The sequence below is a fragment of the Centroberyx gerrardi genome, chromosome 12 (assembly GCF_048128805.1).
Source record: "Centroberyx gerrardi isolate f3 chromosome 12, fCenGer3.hap1.cur.20231027, whole genome shotgun sequence".
NCBI classification, from domain to species: Eukaryota; Metazoa; Chordata; class Actinopteri; order Beryciformes; family Berycidae; genus Centroberyx; species Centroberyx gerrardi.
Genome location: NC_136008.1, coordinates 16,604,873 through 16,625,619, shown reverse-complemented (window position 1 = coordinate 16,625,619; position 20,747 = coordinate 16,604,873). Strand labels below are relative to the sequence as shown.

Sequence of the window (20,747 nt, the reverse complement as noted above, 5' to 3'; positions counted from 1 at the left end):
CACACTGTCACAGCCCTGTATCTTTAGGGTTTCTAGTGGGCAGAAGAATCTCTCTGAGTATAATTCTAGCACAGCTTTTAAAGCTCTCCTCCACTCTGAAGCCAAGAGCCAAAGAGCTGAGAGCTGACTCCATGTAGACAGATAGCAAGTGACTGGCTGGCTGGCAGGAGGACAGGAAATAAAAAGCCATATAAAAAAGAGAGAAAAGGGGAGGGAGGCAGTGGTGGCGGTATGAAATTGTCTGTACACATCAGCCAGCAGTGTTGACAAGATGTTGATTGAGCCAGTCTTGTCATTTCGTTCCTGCTTACCCCCTGGTGTTTTCAGTACAAGACGGCTGTTGGCTGGATCTGTGTCACAATCCCAGCCCTTCTCTGTCCCCCCCCTGCCCCCCGCCTCTCTCTCTCTCTCTCTCTCTCTCTTTCTCTGTCTCTCTCTCTCAATTTCCCTCTCTGGCTCCCTGACTCTATTTCACCAGCGTTTGGAAGGGCTTTCAGTATAATTTACTGTGCTTTTAAATCATTAACTTCTTGTGCTGTTTGCAAAAGCCCCAGTTTAGTGTGTGCACAACAGCTGACATGCGGGATAAAACAGCACTGGTACTCAACATGTGACGGAAAGGCTGCTTAAAGATGGGACAGGAACAAAAAAAATAAAACAGTAAATCTTCCGCCTCTTCCATCCCCGCAGATCACTCCCCAGCCGCAGATGTGACGAGTAAACAAAACAAATAAATAAATAATAGATTAAAAATCCATAAAACAATGAAAAGATAATGTTAAAATTGCCTCCCCCTCTTGCTTTTTCTAAAAGGCGGTGGAAATGAAAACAAAGGAATTCTCTTCTTAGATTCTGTACTGGGACTCTGGGCCTAATGCCCTGGGGTGTCAATTAATTTAGTCTAGGGATTTGCGGCCTACTCTTCCTAATTGAGCCCAGTGGAGGCCCCCTTGGCTCTTCGCGATAGGAAGTAGTGCGTTTCATAATTAATACTTTTTTTCTCCTTTATTTTTTATTATTTTTTAATGAGGGTGGTAATGTTGTAAATGTATGCATCTCATTAGAGTAAAAGGGCCATCTATGCTATTGTTCACTGCTGCAGTGCTTGCTGCTGGTGAGATGAATTAGAGAGACAACCTCAGTCAGCAGAGGCAATGGCATATTGAAGGCAAAGCTGTGCTTTTGTGTGTGTTTGAATATAAAACACGGCTAGTTCAATGAGAGTCTCATTAGTGTTGCTTAATATGTGTGCTTTTTAAAGCTTAGAGGTTAATGCCCGACTTGCCTCCATTTCACTGGAGCTCTCTTTAATTTGATGCATAATTCTTTTTTGTCAGCAGCTGACAAGAGCCTCTTCAGAGAAAGCAACTGAGCCACGTTATGAACTCTGCATCCACCAGGAACACAAAGGGACAAAAACAGCTCTAATTAAACCTGTTTTAAATGTTTCTCCTCACTTTCCTTCTCATCTTCACTCTGCATTACAGGAGGTTTTTCTGAACATACCCATCTCCTCATCTCTGTGTCCAGAGCACATAACTCCTGGCGATTAAACAAATTACCTCCTCTCCCAGGAGAGCCATGGATCCAGCGAAAACAATAAGTGTATCTACTTCACAATCCTGCCACTTGTCTGTTCTTACAAACGGCCTTCAAATTGCTGTTTATAAATCAATGTCTGTGGTTACCTCGCCATCAGAATTTCTATTCCCCTTTTTTCTAGAGGTGGAGAAAAGGCAAGTTTTAATTAAACATCAAAATTTTATTCTGTTCATCAGATTACCACTAGTTTGAAACATTCCTTTAAAATTACTGATGACTAAGAGCTTCCAGAACACAAGAAAGGGAGGGAAAAAATGTTACCTGCCGACCTCAATACATCCTGCTTTGTGTTGAGAAAAAGAAGGGAAGTGGAAAAACTAATTTCCTGAAACTCCATTTCTTAAGCGTTGATTAGTAAAGGAGCATAATTAGAGTGAAATGTGAAGTCAGGGTTTTTTCAGATTGCACCGCTTCCTCTAGAAAAATCAGGCCATGATTAATGAATAAATGATTAATGAGCGAACTAATTAATCAATTAATTATTAAGCAAGCACTGAACAAGAAAAGGGAAGGACTGCAGCGAACAGTGGATATAAGAGACGGTTAGGGTGTGTGTTAGAGAAAGAAGGATTTAGCATAGTCTGCCTGTTTGTTCTGTCAGTTTGTTTTGTCTTCCGTTACAGGCCTGGATGAGGAAGTGGGCGGATGGGAGGAGGAGATGGAAGACTCAACCCTTGTCTTCGACTTCCTGAGTCAGCCGGCACCGTCTTGCGCGCATTGATCTCAAAGTGCTGCATTTGCACGTTCTCCTGCATATCTCGGGGTCAGGTCCTCGGGTTATGCAATGGCGTGGCCTGGCATAACATTTGGCTACCCCCGGTGATGATGTCGCTGGTAGAGGGCCGTCAGAGGCTGCACGACCCGCGATCAGCACCTCTCACCCAAACACTCTCCCGTGTCTGCGGATAACACAAAGTTCCCCTTCTCTCTCCAATGTTCTCTCCTCCCCCTGTCTTTAACTAGGACACCCCATCAATCTTTGATAATGTGCAGCGTGGGTCTCTCCTGTGTGACCAGGCTGATGAGACATCACAGCGGGGCTTGATGTATGAAATGTGGGCTCCGAATGTAACTGTGATATACTGGACCGTTTCAAGTCAGGTTTGACCTTTTTTCCCGGATATTAATCGCTGCAGTGAAAGAATATATGTGTGATCTATTCCTCCCCCAGGATCCCTGCACACTTTATTCTCTGGCATAGGCTCTCGCTATACCTTTAGCTAAGGGTGGGGGTGGGGGGGGGGGCTTTTTCATGCCTGGCAAAAGTCCCCAGAGCTGCTACACAACAGGATATGGGACACAAAATATTATTTTATAAGAGGAAGGGTTTATTGTGTCTATTAAAATGCAGCATTACTCTATAAAGCTGCATTTTTCCCACCTCCCCCTGACACCCGGAAACACATCCTCAAAGCGAGAACATGAGAGAAGTATCTTTCATCCCTGCATATCTTTCCTGGCGTTTACTGCTGGCCTTATTAACAGAGTTGTGAGTGACAGAGGCAGAGTGTGCTGGGAGAGTCTCGGGGGGGCTTTGATGGAGGCAGGCGCTGGAACTGCAGAGACGGGCCGGCAAGCTGAGGGCAAGATCGCGCTAACGCTTATCCGCCCAAAGTGCTTTGTAAAGTTCTTTGTCTGTCCCCTTTTGCCTTTCCCTCCTTCTCCTCCATATCTTCTAGTCTTTTGTTTTTTCTCTAACGGCCGCTGGCTGGACTAGTGCTGTATTCTGTCCTAATCACAGCATGGAATTGCAGATTTCCTCAGAGTCAACTGGGTGTGAATAGGTCTTTGTCCCGCTGGGTAGGTTGGCTCATTGACTGTGAAACTCTGGACATATGGTTGCTGTGTGCTGGGATGTAGCCTGGTAGAGAATGCCGTGGGTTGGGCTCTTGACCCCTGCCTGGCCTTTAACACCTTACCGGCTGCACCGAAGTCTGCGGCTTGATGAACTTAAACACTTCATTGTGCACTCTGTTCTGGGGGTGTTTTCTTTGGGGTTTTACTTGTGGGGAAGGATGTAAGGTTTGCGGCAGGGACAGATGTGTCATGTGTGACTGTTTTACTAAACATAGTAGCGCGCGCGCCCTTTCTCGGGCTGCACTGCAAGGACGAACACACACAGACGGACACACACATTGTCTGTGACACACAACATATCTGCTTTGCGGCAGTAATGGAAAGATGGATGGTAACGGTGCCTGTATCTTTGATGGCCAGACTTCTATAGAGAAATCTCCTTTTGTCCTACTGTGATAAGCCTGTTAATTAAGTGTCTAACAGGAACGTCCAGAGTGTCCAATATGGTGACATTGCCACCCAAGTATAACCGCATTAAGCAGGGAAATGGATTCACTATCTATCCACACGTCTGGCCATACAACAAAGACAACAAGAGCAAACTTTTAACTTTCTCTCCTCTCCTCTTCCTCTCTTTCTTTCTCTTTCTCTCATTCTCATTCTCTCTCTTTCATACTCTCTCTCTTGCTCTCCATCTCTCTCTCTGCAAACAAGGACTTTCTTTGCAGGTCACATCTACTGAGAAGCCTCAGGTTTGGGGCTCCGATAAACAAGTGGAGCGTTACAGGCTCTTAAGCCCATCTGGTGAGATGATCGATCATTAGACAGAGTGTGGAGATAACTCCCTCAGCTTGCCTGCTGGCTACCACTGATCCCATATCACCCTCGCAGGATATGGTATGAATCACAGGAAGTTGAGATCAATCTATATAGATTGTGCCGCTTGATTACAAATGGAAAAAAAATCCCATTTGGCTTAGCCACCCCAATGCCTCAGAGTCTGTCTGTGTTTGTGTGAGTGTGTGGGTGTGTGGGGCGTATGGGGTGTGTGCGCCTATGTGCGTCAGAAAATATCTTTTTTTATTTTCTCATTTTACCGATTTCTGATATTTGTTGAGCCCTATGTACAATCTGTCCTACCTCCACTCGTTTACTTTGCTCAGACCATCCTACTCTTAAATCTCCCTTCTTGAGGGAGTCTTCTTTTAAATCTTAATTAAAACAGACTCCAAAACCCCCACCCTCCCAAGGGCTGGCTGAAAGCAGCTTAGAACAATCAAGAGGACGGATTAGAAGTGAGAAGAAAAGAAGAGGAGAGGGGGAAGCGAGAGGGAGGGAGGGGAAAAAAAAACAACCACCAGAATGGAATGGCAGAGAAAAATATTGAGAGGAGAGAGAAATGACCCTTCTCCTCCATCCCCCTGATCCTCCCTCCTTCCCCCTTCCCTCTGTCTTTCCCTCTGTCTCACAGCTCTGGAGTCTTGGCCTGACCTATTGACATTCAGCTTCTCGGCAGATTAAGCAGCGAATGGAGCCTCTGGAAAGGGTAAACACACTGGAGGAACAATGACCAACAGGCGGCAACCTTATTGGATTCTAATTAACTGCCAGGAGAGACGGCTAGGGGCATGTTAAACAGTGCTGTGGGACACAAGTTAGAGCCCCGGAGCTCAAGTACCACAACTCACATCACCTACACTCTCCCCCTCCTTTCTCTTAAATTGTCTCTGCCTCCCTCTATCTCTCTCTTTATCTCTCTATCCTTTGCTATTCCTCTCTCTTTCAATCTGTTTGCCTGCTCTTTCACATATGGCCCATGAGAATGGCAAACAGAGGCTTCTGAAAGCACTCCTCAGAGAGCTATTTGTCATCCCTCTTTCCTGGGCTATCTCTCTTTCTCTCCCCTTCTTTTTTAACAAGGTGGAACGAGACTCATCCCCCAGAGGCAGCTGTTTGAGCGATAAGGTTAAAATAGGCTGAAAAATTGGGTGAGATTATTTGATATTGAACAGATTGAATTATCTGGAGTGAGGGAGAGGGATGGAGGAGAGCAAAATCATTTTTCTGCATCGCCCTCGGGAGCAGCGCTACCAGAGGGAGCACGGAAAAGGAGCGAGGAGCCGAGCCGAGCATTAATGGTCACCAAACTCAAAATACACCCAGTCCTTTTAGACCGTACTCTTTCCCCCAATTAACCACTGCACTAATTTGAGTGTGAGAACTGTGAGTCCAAGCAGCTCTGCATAAGTGTGAACTTTCTCACTGGTGTAGTGGGCCCACTTGTCCATGAGTGGTCCCCTGATTAGGCCAGCTCACAATGGTGCTGTGGTTTCCTGGTTCCCCTGTATGGAACCACAAGCACTAATTAGACTGGTCTCATTAATGTGTTAGTGTGAGAGTGGACCCCGGCCATCATGGGGTGCGGCTGACACAGGAGGGAAAAAAAGCACTGCCCCGCTAGAGACAAGCCATCGTCACCTCAGCGGGCACATAAAGCAATTCATTAATTGGTGTGAAAACACACACACACACACGCTCACGTACACACAAGCACATACACCAACACAGACGCACACACTCTCACACCTCAACACAAATACACATGCTAATGTTATGGGTATTCCAAGAACCCGTTGCTTGTTAACACATTACCCAGGATCAAAGAGGTAAAGGCTGGAAGGAGAGAGGGAAGAGGAGAGGACCAGAGAAGTCGTTATTTGTAGAGGAAAATTGGAGGCCAGTGTTATGTTTGTCCTTCGGCAAACCTGGCAGAATAGAGGTTTCATCTATTTCACAAAACGGGGGGTTCTCTTCACTCGTCACCATCATGTGAGAGTCTTTGAAATCCTCAGAGTCTTCTTTTTTTAATCAAAGCTGGAGGAAATGAATCGGACCCTCAGTTGTGATCCGAGCCTGGAGGTATAAAAGGGATCCACATGACCACCGTCCATTTCCACACCATTACAGCAACAGTCATGGCTGTAATGGGCTGAATTGGGCCATTGATTTCTCTCATGCACCCTCTCTTTCACCCCAAAAAAACCCCAGTCTGTGCCAGTTCTGAGATACACCCAGTTCTTTTAACAAAACATCACACGCTCAAAGACCCTGCACACAAAACTTTAACCTCAGCCCAAAAAAAGTCAGACACGTACACACACACACACACACACACACACACACACGGCCTATACAATATGTCCCGCTTTGAGTTCCTGGGGAGTGAGACAAAGGACTGAGTTTAAATTGGCTTTTAAAGAACTCCCCGAGACAATCAGGGAGTTGACTTGAGCCACTATAGTGTGTCAGAGGACTGGTCAGAGGAAGAGGGGCAGTTAGGCGGTGGTCTATAGTGCAGTGAATGGCTAATCTAAAGTGTGACGGCTCAAGAGCTTCCCTCGGCCAGCCTGAATGGGCCTCGGAGCAGACCTGACTGCCCCCCAGCCTTTGGTCAGCTGTTTTAACTAGCCTGTGATTGAGTGGCTTCATTAAGGGCCCATTTATCTTCCCCCTGTATCACAACCCTGAAAGCCTGGTGACACACTCAACACGCCCACACATAGCCTACACATGAATGTGCGCACATGCACAACCGCATAGCCAACACACAGATCACAAAGTAATGCCAGATAGAATAACGTGGAACATGGTCCTTTTCAGTAATTTGAAAAGATATAACATCCAACATATCAACATATCTCCCATACTCCATGTGTTTTTGTTTTGTTTTGGTTTCAACTAATTTCTCAGCTATTCTCCCTCTTTGACCAGACAGCATACAGTTCCCTCTCAGCTTCACTGCAGCTCCACTGTCTCAGAATGGCACCAGTTCTCTCTAGCAAACTGTGCTACCTGTCCTGGACCTGTTACCCGTGATTCCTTTGAGGGTTTGGCATGTGGCTGTGTTGAAGTGTAATGTCGCCTGATAGAAATAGCAGGCCAGGTCAACCCATGACCTCACATACACAGAAACCCTCCCAAACAAGCCACAACAAACAGCCTTGCGGAGCCACTCTCTGCCTTTGATCTGGAAGAGCAGAGATGAGATCTGTCTCCTTTTTCTATCTCCCCCCATTCGCCCTTTTCTCTTTTTCTCCCCGACATCTCCCTATATCTCTCTTTCCCCTCCTGCTGAGCAGGTGTATTAAATGAGGTGACTATTCCGGCAGCATCGGGCCGCACCTCAAAGTGCAGTCTGTGAAGAGGGCTTTTCTCTACTTCTCTCTTATCTTTTATCCCTTCCATCGCACCATCTCCTTTACTCTCTCTTTTCCTTTCCATTTATCCCTCGATCTCTCTGTCCTCTTTACTCTTTTTAACATGTTCCCTCGCAGTCTTGAATGTGAAATGGAGAGGGCCATGTCTCTCATCTATTTGAATTCATCTACACCTCCCTGTCTATCTCCCCCTGTGCATCTCTCTCTCGGTCTATTGTCTATTTAGCTATACGTCTAATTATGCTGTCTCACTTATGTAATTAGCGCAAAAATAAATGGCTGCCTTAGCTTTGTCTCTCCCCCCATTCCCCCTCCCTTTGCAGGCACTGAGAAAACAAATTATGGAGAACAATAGGTACAAATGGCTTCTGCACCAAACCACATGATGGATGCAGCCTGGGTACCCTGCATCTCATCCCTTCCTTTTTTCCCTCCCTCGCTTGCTCTCTTTGCTCTCCCTCCCTTCTCCATTATCTCCTGCTCTATATGTCTCTGTTTGGAAACTGGGGAGGACTTGAGGAGTCTCTAGCCCAACTACCCTATCATTGTATGGCTGTATCATCTGTCTTCCCTTCTTGGCACTGACACTATATTCACACTGACATCATATTAGGCAAGGTCCTCTTTCCATCTCTCTCTCTCTCTCTCTCTCTTCCCTCTCTTTCTCTTTCTCTCTCTCTCCCTCTCTTTCTCTCTCTCTCTCTTTCTCTCCCCCTGCTGTTGTCTCCACTGGCACTCTCTCTTCTCCTCTATCCCCCAGAGCATTCTATACACCACGACTGCAAAGCAAACGCCTGGGACTTTCTAAAGCAAACAGCCAGCATCCTGTGCCGTAGCCCCATCTGTGGATAGTCTGAGCAGGGAACAATCAGTCCCTCTCCTCCTCCGCCTCGTTCTCTTTCCAGCCCCCTGGGATCTGCACAGCGCTAGGATGCCTCAGTCAGACGGGTGCAATGTGCTGGAACAATGGCTGGACTGCTTCCTCCAGGAGGGGTGTTAGGTTCACCCCAGCCAGCTTGGGAAGCACTTAGCCATGTGCTCCTGCCCTCCTTGCTGCAGCTTCAGAGGAATGTGGCAGGATCAGGAAAGGCCTAAGGTGTTGACTATAGATACATTACCATCATGTAGAAGCTTTGGGAAGAGGATCCCATACCCACCAAAACCTCCTCCTACACCTTCCTTACCTCACCTTCATGCGCAACCCCCCCTCCCCCAACACAACCACTTTCTGTGTGTCCAAAATGTACACCTGAGGTCTAATGTTTAGCCTGAGGTTCTGAAATATCCCCCGTCTATTAATCCTCCTCAGACTTTCAGTCAGTTACGCCTTTGTTATTTTCTCACCTCTGCCATGCTGGAAGAAAAACAGCAGGTTTGGTTTACACCAATACAAGCATATCCATTACCTGTAATGCTAGGCTCCTGGCAGTAAATCTCTTTGACCCCTCTCCCTTCCCTTTCTTTCTTTCTCTTTGGCTCTCTCCCTCCCCCTTCCTCCTCACACTGAGCCCATTGCGGTCTCTGCATCGGCTTTCTTTTGCCAAACAGACGGCGGGAGAGAGACACACCTTACCCTCCTACTGGTTCAACCACCACCCACCTTTACCACCCCCACGCCTCACTGTTCCGCACGTCTCCACACAGCTCAATAACATTAACATGTTTTGCCATTGAGGGAGCCACAGTTAAAAGCTGGATCGATAAGCTTTGACTGACACCCCTCAGTTGATAGCAAATTGGCTGCCTTTTCTCGCAGTCTCCCATGGCGAGTTTCTAAGCCCTGTGCAAAACTCCCTGCAGGAAGAATTGAAATAATAGACGTTGCTACACTTTCTCCAACCCTTCACCCAGCCTCCTACAATAACACAGAGCAGTCTTTCACTGTGAGGAGGAGGAAGAGACTGAGCCACGGCTTCCCCGCAGCCAACCCACTATTTTGGTTAATGGTTGAGTCACTAACACAATATTAGCCCTGGCGTTCCAGGCAGTTTGAACTGACAGAAAGGAGAAAGATGAAAAGAAAGAATAAGGAGGGGATCTGGACCTCAGGGGGGTATTGGAGTATTTCCTCTCTCAACAGCATGTGCTGATCCCACCGCTAATCAAGTGGGCAGCAGGCAGGCAATCCCTTGTTTCCTTGAGTGCATTTTACCCCTAGTTGGTTAAGGAGATGGCATGTCCTAAGAGCTGGAGCATCATTAATTAGACAGTTGGACTTTGACTAATCGCTCCAGAAAGGGCACATAGCCCTGAAGATGCCAAACACTCATCTCAGCTTATCATCCTCTGCCCCAGTGTGTGCCCTTGACCTCTGTGTGTGTGTGTGTGTGTGTGTGTGTGTGTGTGTGAGTGTGTGAGCAACACTAGTTAAGGGCGTTGCTTTGTTGTGCTCCTCATGAGTCACGTCTGGAAGATGTGCATATGCCATAACCCCCAAATATGACCGCTTAATATTTCAGATCTTCCATTCAGTAAGGGCCATTGACAATTACATTTCATCTTGTTAGAGTAAAAAGAGCAGTAAAATAAATAAACATCTACAGTTGAATAAATGTTGTCTGATTGTATTCATGTTTTTTTTCCTGAGTCCCTTCTTAGCTGCCAGAATCCTCCTCCAACAGAGCTATCTTTAATACAAGGTTAAGGAACACGGCTGGTGAAGATAACACAGGAACAGATATTGCTGCAACGCAGAAGATAAATTTCAATTTGCTGTTGGTTTCTGTGTCTCGGCAGGAGATATGAAATTCTTGTCTTGCAGGGCAAGAATTGATTGGAAAATAAAAATGAATGTGTGGTCTAGTATGTCGGCGATTTTTCTGTTCTATGTTGGTTTCTTGGCTTAGGGTCTTTTGAAATGGTGATACATCTCTCTAGAAGGATGTGACACTTGCATTTTGGGGAGAGAAAATTGCAATCCCAGTCTTTCTTAAAATAGCTGCTACTGTATAAACGTGACTCTTTCCCTTGGGGTGCTGTTTTAATGATTTGCACAGAATTAATCCCAGTTTCTCTCTCTCTATTCTTTCCATTCACAGTGTTTGTAGAGGAGAAGAATAAAAGAGTAAACAAGTTTGTGCTGTCCCCACCAGTCTGCATGCTGATGATACAGCCTGAAGTCATGTAACTGGGGAAGAGGATTCCAGGCAATGGCAGGAAGCTGACACGGCCCCTCCATTGTCCTATTCCTTGTCATTTCCTCGCCGGATCCTCCGACCGCCCCAGAGGAAGACAAGGTGAGGATGTGCAGAGACAGACACAAGGAGAAAGGGAAGGCCAAAAGAGGATAGGTGGGCCGGGGAGAGAAAGGGAGGTGGGGTGGGGGGTAAAGATAATACTGGAAGTTTACACAGTTTGCTACCTGGCCATACTTGGCCTTCCTGTGTTGAGCCGTGCCATCGCACACATCCAGTTAAGTTGCTAACAGCTGATAACAAAGCCTCAGGACACAATGCCAAGTTCTTTATCTGTGTTTACTCGCATGGCAAAGCTGATTAGAGAGAGGCAACATTATGAAGCCCCATTGTTTCCTTTCTCCCTCCAGTTTCTCCTTCCATACACGTAGCAAGTGTGTGTGTGTGGGGTGGGGGTGTGTGGGTGGGGGGTGGTTGTCTGTTTATGAAGGAGGCAAGGACGACAACAGCATGTGTGCATGACATGTCTTGGGGATTAGAAGAAACAGTAGCCCATTGTTAAAGATCTTGATCATCCATTACTGTCTGTCTGTTTGTTTGTGTGTCTGCCTGACTTTATCACCAGATGATTTGCGAAAGCAAAAATGTAGAAACTTTCTACAAAAAGACAAAAAACAAACAAACAATAAAACTGGGTTTCACTGAATTTGTTTGGTTGGAACGCTTAAGAGAACTAAAGGAGAACTAAAATATACTTGGCTAAAGGTCTACAATATCTTTAACTGAACAAATCCCGGGGATTGTTATACAGTATATAGCTTTCTGCCATAAAAAACTGACCTTTAAGTTTGATTTGTGGCCACAAGTGAATCGAGAAAATCCAGAGATACATTCAACACAATTCCCCAGCAGCACATCCATTACACAGAGCTCACACCGACAGGGAATCAAAGTAGGCCAAAATTCATCTATATCTTTGCCATGAGTATGTCTCCTAAATAATGCAAGACACTTCTATTCAAGACTCAGCTGTGTTCAGATTCTGCTGTGTCTGCACTATTGTGCACCCCGTGTCTAACACTCCTCATCGGCTGGCTGGGGCTCTCGCCTCCAAACTTTCTCTCTCCCACTTACCTACTCTCTCCTCAATCTCTTTTTATCACAGAGGCATACAGAAGGTAAGAAAAAGGAAAGAAATTCATAGAGGGAGAGAAGAGGGAGAAAACAATAAAAGTTATGAGAAATAGAGAGTATTTGTGTGAGTGTGTGTGTGTGTGTGTGTGTGTATGTGCGTGAGTGTGTGTGTGTGTGTGTGTGTGTGTGTGAGAGAGAGAGAAAGAGAAATAAGAGGGAGAAAAGGTTAATGATGCTCGATGGTATTCCCCAGTGTTTTCCCGCTGCTTGTCAACTTAATCATCAAGACGCTGGTGACACATCAGAGTCCAATCCCGGCAACAGGCCTCCCCTCCCCCTTCCTCCATCCCCCTCCTCCTCTACGACTCGGTTTCTCTCCGCCCAGCCTGACTCCCTCTACAAGAATTCAAAGAGCGGCAGAGCGGCAGTTCATGAAATATGCACAGTTCCCTAAAACAAACCTCTTGGGCCACGCTGCCACTGCGTCCAGAAACATATCCGTGCTGCACAAGGAGAAGACAAATCTCTGCTAATGGGGAAGGGGAGGGGATGATGGGGTGGGGCGGACAGGGCTTGGTCAAGGTCTATCTCTTTCACTAGTCCTCTGGTTGTGTATGTGTGCGCTTGTATATGCAATCGTGTGGACAGACTTTCAATCCATGGTGAAAGTCTGTCAGCCACCTCCGGCCCATTAAGCAGACAGACTTGCATGCCCCATATTCACACATTCTCCAATCAGGCAAAGGATTTGTGAGAAGGAGGAAGGTGGAAAATTTCCACGGCGTTACACTGTAGTGAGACATGAGTGGCAACATGACTTAAGAAGAAGGGAGAAACTTGTAATCTCGGCTCACAGCCTTTGAACTTAGCCCTAGGAGACGCAAGCGACCCAAAGCAAAAGGTTCCAAAAAAGAGCTCACTGAAGATTACTCAGAATACTGATGCAGTGTGGAATCCAATTCCTCTGGGAGCCCAGGGGACTTTCCGAGAAAGTAAATTATCGGTGTTGTAGAAGGCTACATATACGTATAGATGCATGCTATGTGCTATACACGAATTTCAAAGTAAAGTCATGTGCTGTAGCCAAATTCTTATGCTACATACATTTATGTTTCTGTGTGTACCCATGTTGAGCATCGGTGACTCACGAATTAGAAACCAGGGTCTCTTAGGTTCTAATTAGGGCAGATTCTAGCCTTTTCATTATTTGTGTGTGTGAGAGAGGGAGAGAGAGAAAGTGTGTGTGTGTGTGTGTGTGTGTGGAGGGGGGGGGGGTCTGTGAACTATGCTACTGTCTGGCTACCGCCCCTCCTCATCCAGCTGTTGCTAGTCTGTCAGGGAGCAGTGGCCATCCCTCCCCCGAGCCCTGAATAATGACAAAACCATGTGGAACTGGGGCCGAAGGTAAAGACATACTCACAACAAATGGCATTTATTCAGGCTTCACCATTTGTGATCTCGAAAGCATCCGCTACACTGGTGAAATTGCATGTGATTCTGTCTGCACACCACAGACACTGCCTATGGTGAATTTTCTGTGTACTTTCAAAGCAAAGGAATAAAAGGCCTGAAAGGATTGTGTTTCAGAACACATTTCATTACTCCCCCTTTTGTCCTTGCCTGAGAGAATGGGTGTCAGTGCGATGCTGTTGTGTATTCTGATACATTTAAATTTAATTATACTTTTCAAGTGTCAATACCATACAAAAACACACTATTAAAAGTCAATAGTTGCTCAGCTTTTTGCAAGCTTTTTTTGTATCAGGACATGTACAGCACTAAATTAATAGAGAGCAAATTATAGGCTACCAGCCATTCAGAGAGCCTTCACATTCACAATGATTATGCTTAGAATATACTGGAAAATATAAATGTTTTCCTACTGTTTATGCATATACACAATGTTCTCTGTCTTTCTGTCTCATTTCTGCAAAACTTAATCCTATTACCAGATTACTTTTAATCACCCTGCACCCAGTGATGTGGTAGCCTGAATAAAAAGGTGCGGGTGCTATGACCACCAGTCGGTGATCACAAGGCAAACAACAATCAACATAAACACCAATTAATATAATTTCAGAAAACCATTAATTTGTGTTGTTTTCCTTAAAACTCTCTATCTTCCTGATTTACATCAATTTGAGATTACTATATGATGTACAGGCTACTACGAAATTATGTCATGAAGATTCATGTCGGGCTAAAGTGGGTAAACTATTCTATATTCTATTCTATTCTATATACTATACTATATAAAGGGGGGCAAAAACACAAACGCGCTCTCTCTCTCTCTCTCTCTCTCCATCTATCTATCTATCTCGCTCTATCACGCACGCACACACGCGAGAGTGTGCGCCCCCTATGATAGACCATGCATCCCTTTATCATTTCTGTTTATGAACTATTGTGCTCATGCCATTCCCCCTATCTGCTCATAACCGAACACCTACGGCTCTGCTGGATTGCCACTCACCGAAAAAACTTAGTTCATCCACCTTGTCATAACAGCTCAGTAGGCTAAACCTCATTTCCACATGGTTTCATTAGGCACAACCCCATCGGTGTAATGTTTTATTTAATGGAAATCAATATAGAGACCGTTGACTAACTTCGGGGAGAGGAAGATGCGCAGCTCGGCACGGCGGCGGTATATTTTCGCAGCAGTTGCACATTAGTTGTATTATCCTCAGCAGCTCTAATACCCGAGCAATTTCATCCTCACATTAAAACATGAGGGAATCCAAAATGAATGCACACGCACACACACGCACACACTTTGCAGTCTATGGATATACACCCTCGGGTTCAAAAACCTTAGAAGTTAAACTTTCTAGTCATCTGCTAAAACAGATGCGAATGAACGTCTCTGTCACACAGCACAAAGCTTAACAAGAACAAAAAAAAAATCACAGCATCACCGATTTGCGCAGTGCCATTTAACCGCTGCCCCAGGTCTGCTTGCGGACAGTGAAACCTCCTGCTTTAAATATTGGCTCAAATTTAATTAAACATTTCTTGTGAATTACAGCACTGAATTGTAGCACTGCAGCATATCAGTTGCCTGTCTGTACCAGCGCACTGGATGGCTTGACGCAGCGCGCCCGTATGGAGCGCGGTCCATCCTCTCCATCAATACAGAGCTGCATGCAAGAGGATAACAAACAAAAGCCTGTCTTACCTGTTACCATAAGGCAAACGAGGAGGTAAAATGCAGTCATTTTATTCGCCTGGACCGCTGATAGTGTTGCGGGGAAGAATTCAATCGCTCCGTCAATGCGACTGTGGTGGAGCTGGTTATGGTCCACCGCGGCACAGGAATACCACCGGACGGGCAGTACAAGCGCACTGGGATACGTCTATAAAATCATCCAGTTTCCAAAGCAATGTTTCAGAATGGCCCCCACACTTCGTAAACTCTCAGTTAACAGTGAATCTCCATAGTTGGTAACTTTCCCCACTGCATCAGCTTCCTTTCCAGTGTCCTTTCCCACTCACGCTGGCACAGCTTTTAATTCTCGCTGTGCTCTCTATCAGTCCATAAGTGAATCAGGCGTCCGACTCGGTAGGTTCGTCCACGGTCCACTTTTTAACCTGCTGGTGCATGCTGCGCTGGAAAGCGATCTCCCCTCTCCTCCTCGGCAGTGCACAGTGATAAGCTCCGGCGAAGTTGCCTCTCGCCCCCTCCACTGGAGTCTCTCACTCTGTCTCCACTGTAACACACTCACTCGTTCTCTCTCACACACTCTTCCCCTCTCGGTCTCCTCTGGTTTACTTCTCGCTCCTGCTTGCCAATGGGAAATGCGCACTGACAGTCATCTGTTCGGGGTACACCAAACCTGGCAGGAGCTGAGTGTGAGGAGCCCCTCTCCCAGTCAGAAACGCCTCAGATCCTTGCCAGGGGGCCCAGCGGCCCCCGCCCCCAGGGGCCCGCTATTGGCTGAACGGGCGCTGCGGGGAGGGCATTTAAAACACTTAACTCGGAGTTAAATGACTGCCGTACCAAATATTTTTTGGGTGGAATAGTCCACATGGTGAATAATGAGCAAGACCATTAACAGTCGCGATATGGTTTATGTTGTGTTGATACATCCAAATCCAGAATTTTCTCTGACAAAAATACACTTTTGTAATCCTATAATAAATTTTATAAAGATACACATGCCACAGCAAAACTACAAGTTCCTATAGGAATGTTATAGAAATATTATAGTGATAACGTTGGAGATAAAAAATAAATAAATAAACAAAAAATAGTACAGTTAGGTCACTTCACAGACGCACTACAAGTTCGTGCAGGATTATTATAGGAATATTATGCTGATTTTTCATTGGGGTTGAGTCAAAACATTGTGATTGTTTTCAGGCGACAAAAAGTGGTTTAGTTTGATCTTAAACGCTGCCATCGCCGATTCATTGTCATACAATGGGCGTTAAAGTTAACCAAATAGAATAGAGTCATTATCATACTACAACAAAAGCAAAGGGGTTAATAAGGAGATTTAAACAAAGTGCAGTCTATCACCGGCTTACCTCCGTTGGTAAGCCGGTCCTTTGATGCTGCTCATCAGTTATTCAATGATCTATTGATTAACCAAAATAATAGGCTACGCAGTCAACTGGTTAATCAGTCGTTCACTTGTATATTGGCCCGAGCAACCACTCAATTTAAAGTTAACACATACCCCCCCCTCCCGCCCCACCCTTCCCCAATACACACACACACACACACACACACACACACACACACACACACACACACACACAACACACACACACACACACACACACACACATTCTGTTAGCTCCTCCAGGTGGTTAGCACTCCATATGAGTGTGAAAAATTCATCAAAGAGTGTAGATTTTGACACTGAGGGCTCCAACATGTGCGGATTATAGAAAAAAATATCATCCACACAAACAAGGGTATTTTTTATTTTTTTTTTGACATTTCGCGCAGCATTTAATTGGAGGCTCAACCACACAATGATTAGGGCTCAGTCCTCTCGAGGGTTCCCCCAAACAGTAGTTTACAAACCCTGGGGCTGGCCTCCCTGTTTATTGCCTCCCTGTAATGCAAACATAAGGGTCCCCTGCCAGTAAACACATGTTGATGGAAGAAACAGCTTGCACAGCTGGGAAGCCAACCCAGGTTAGTGTGAGTGCAGCGCATGGGTAAATGAACGTGTGTTTGTGAATGTGTGTGTGTGCACACGTACATGTGTGGGTGTGTATGTGCGCATGAATACATACTTGCTTGTTGTGCGCTGTGAGTGCTCCTGTGTTTTTATGTGATTTTCAGTTAGAGTGGGATTGAGAATGTGTGTGGGTGACTGAGTGTAAGTCAGAGTAATCAAAAGTGATTGTTTTGTGCGTGTATGTGTGCGTGTGTGTGTGTGTGTGTACGTGCGTTCGTGTGTGTGTGTGTGTGTGTGTGTGTGTGTGTGTGTGCGTGTGTGTGTGTGTGTGAAACCATGAATGAGTGAGTGAAGGTGGGGGCTTGGGTGAGCACTAAAACAGTAGGGTGCTTACACCAGTTGTGCTGTGATAATAAAATCAACATCCATTGTGTAAAGTCTGTCACCAGGTGTCATGTTGTGATTGAAATGTGTGATCCCCTATGGCTCAGACAGATGGAGAGAGAGATGAGAGCAAAATAGATGATACACGCACTAGAATCAGTCCTAGCCAATAGTCTTAATTATGCTGGGCTCTGTGGCATCGAATGGAGGGCGCCCATACTCCCCAAGCTTTTGAGTGTGTGAATAATTTATATATAAAAAAGGGGGTTTTCAGCTGTGGGTTTATTAATAATAAATACAGTTTGATATTTACTAAACTGTTCAGAGGGAGAAAGGGGTGACAGTTAAGACGTCGTTTGCATGGTAATTGTAAGGAGGTAATAAATAAAGCATGAAGTGAAGATATATGGAAATGTGATTCACGGGGAAATGAGAATAATTTAACAAAATATTATCCCAGTCCCTATTTGACCTGGGGTCAATTAAAAAAGAGATGTCAGTGGCGGTGAACGGCATGCTGGGCTTTAAAATTACAATCACTGCTTTCTCTTTTGTCTGGTTGGAAAGCAGATCTAACATTCAAGTGGAAGGAAATGTATTCATACTGACACAAACCATGTGTTTAGTTTGAATGAATATTAAACTGAATAAAATCGACCTCATTATCTACCAAAGGAAAAGAAGACATTTTTCCCCTCAAAAGTAAACTCTGTAGAACTAGTTGAGGAATGTGAGTTTTATTTTGTTTCAAAACCTACCAGTGTTATGGCAAAACTGCGCATATTTTTTCATTAAAAGATACTTTTTGCATATAAAATCATAGGGTTTTGTTGTGATACCACACACTAATCCTTTTCTTAGTTGAATCTGTATCAATATTAATCTATGATAATAAGCTGGGTCTGGGGATTTGAAATACAGCCTGCGAAATTTATGAATATGAACATCCTGCTCTTATCTGTCCGAGCTGCAGTATTTGGGTTCCTGTAAAGGTCTAGGGTTTACGCTGCTTCTCCATACGAGAAACATTACAACAGCTTTTACTGTAATTGTGATATTGAATGTAGTGCTGATCTGTGTCAACCATAACTCTAAATGCCGCTACGAGCTCATAACTCATGAGGACATATACCTTTGCTAGGCACGGCTTGCTGTGGTGGTATCCATCTGCCCAGCATGCAAGCAATTCAAAACCTGTCTCCTCTCTCCCATTCCAATAACATGACGTCAGTCCACTGCACTGGTTTGAAATTTGCGATTAAGCATTTTCTTTATGTGTGATTGACGAGCAGAAGGAGGGCCATTAAAGCTCAACATGGTCCTGGGGCTCCGTCTGCAGTCTATAGGACTATTTCTAGCTGCATATCAAGTCCATGTCCTCTGCCCTAATATCAGAATATGACTCTGGCCACCCATGGATTCTGTTTTTGTCTGTAATGAAAGTCTCTCTGGGGATCTGGTTGAGGGATTTGTTTCCTCAGGGGTCAAGGATAGGTTGAGGATTCTGGTTCAAGCTGCGCTTAGGAAAGGGTGTGGATTACAGGAACGTGACTGTGGTGAACTCGGTTTCTCCAGATATAGGGAAAAATTCTCTAGTCTGATGTCATATTCTTGGTCTTGGTCGCCCCAGTGGACCTATACTGTTGCAACGAGTGACTCTCAGATATTTGCCGCTCACATGGTGTTAAAGTGATTACAACATCCCCAAAATTTAGGATCTGATTGATACCTGCATTGGGTCTACGGCCATCATAGACTAGCTGGGTCTTCCTTGATAAGTACAGCAGTAAGCTGTCTGAAATATTCATGCAGTGATGCAGAGTTGTTGTCCCTTGATGGGCCTCACCATGTGCAACATCTGTTCCTGATGTCATGCACACTACTGTGTGCCAGAAATGCCCTGATGGCGTCCGTGGCATCTCTGCAGTACTAAGCCATGTCCAGACACACACTGCTCCTCTCAGCTCCAATAAATATCAGAGACAATGACAGTGATCCTGTCGCCTGGACAGAACTATTGAACACTTCTGCTAATCCATATACATAGATTAGCCACTGCAGTCTCACACTACGATCAGCATTTCTGCCACTCACTGATGAATGTGTCAATTGATTGTTGGCTCTATCAACAGTTCATGATTATCATGGTGAATATTCCACCTACACTCCTTACTAATATAATGTAGCACACTCTGATGATATGTGACTGCAAAATACTTAGTTTAATTTATACTGCCAACGCACATAATACGGTTAGTTCCACAACAGTGTGATAAAAAGGTCTACAGCAGCCAGAGCTTCATTACTCAGTCTTTTAAAAAGGCACGTTTGCAGTGAGAACCCATATAGGTCTTGACCCCTGACAGTGGCTTGTGACTTGAGAGAATAAGAGAGAGAGAGAGAGAGAGAGAGAGAGAGAGAGAGAGAGAGAGAGAGAGAGTCAGAGTCAGAGAGAGAGAGAGAGAGAGAGAGAGAGAGAGTCAGCGAGTCAGAGAGAGAGAGAGAGTCAGAGAGAGAGAGAGAGAGAGTCAGAGAGAGAGAGAGAGAGAGAGAGAGTCAGAGAGTCAGAGAGAGTCAGAGAGAGAGAGTCAGAGAGAGATAGAGAGAGAGAGAGAGAGGGAGAGAGACAGTCAGAGAGAGAGGGAGAGAGACAGTCAGAGAGAGAGAGAGAGAGAGAGAGAGAGAGAGAGGGGGAGAGACAGTCAGAGAGAGAGAGAGAGAGAGGGAGAGAGACAGTCAGAGAGAGAGAGAGAGAGAGAGAGAGAGAGAGAGAGTCAGAGAGAGTCAGAGAGTCAGAGGGAGTCAAGGTGAATCCTGTCCTGGGTGCAGTGTCCAGACCAGGCCACAGCTGCAGTCACGGCTCCCTTCACCACTGGGCTTGCCTCCCTGCCTGCTGACAATCACATGAATGGGCCACGACTGGCTGCTTGTTTTGTGCCACGATCCCTTGCTGCTCACGCTGCTGAAAAAATAAATAACCCAGCTCTGCACTGCTATAAATAATGGATGACTCGTCCACTGTCACTTTTCATAGCATGTCAAGCCACGGCCTGGCCATTATTAGGGTCTCTCCTCTTCCCCTTTCTGCCTCTGACTCCAGTTTTGTTATTGTTCTGGTCGACTTGCCTGCACACCTCCGTGGCGGGTCGGCTGTCAGTCTTTCTCTGGGTTGGTGGAGTTGATGGTTGCCACGGAGAAGAAAGAGATGCTTTGGGGGCCTGAAACAAGCTGGGTGATACAGCTAGCCTCTGCTAGAATAACAACAGCAGAAAATCTGCCTTGACTTGGAACAGGTAGCTAAGCACTTTCAGCTAAGATGTCATCCTTCTGCTTGTGTTAGATAA

The 20,747-nt window shown here is 45.5% G+C and overlaps 1 protein-coding gene across 1 annotated transcript in view; it reads right to left on the bottom strand.

Annotated features, from left to right (window-relative positions):
* Positions 1 to 15,604, bottom strand: part of kirrel3l (kirre like nephrin family adhesion molecule 3, like) — a 34,275-nt gene extending 18,671 nt beyond the window's left edge. Inside the window, exon 1 of the mRNA XM_071900091.2 lies at positions 15,063 to 15,604. Coding sequence (XP_071756192.1) covers positions 15,063 to 15,102 — 40 coding nt within the window. The 5' untranslated portion in view covers positions 15,103 to 15,604. The remainder of the gene's footprint in view (positions 1 to 15,062) is intronic.
* Between the last annotated feature and the right edge of the window lie 5,143 nt (positions 15,605 to 20,747).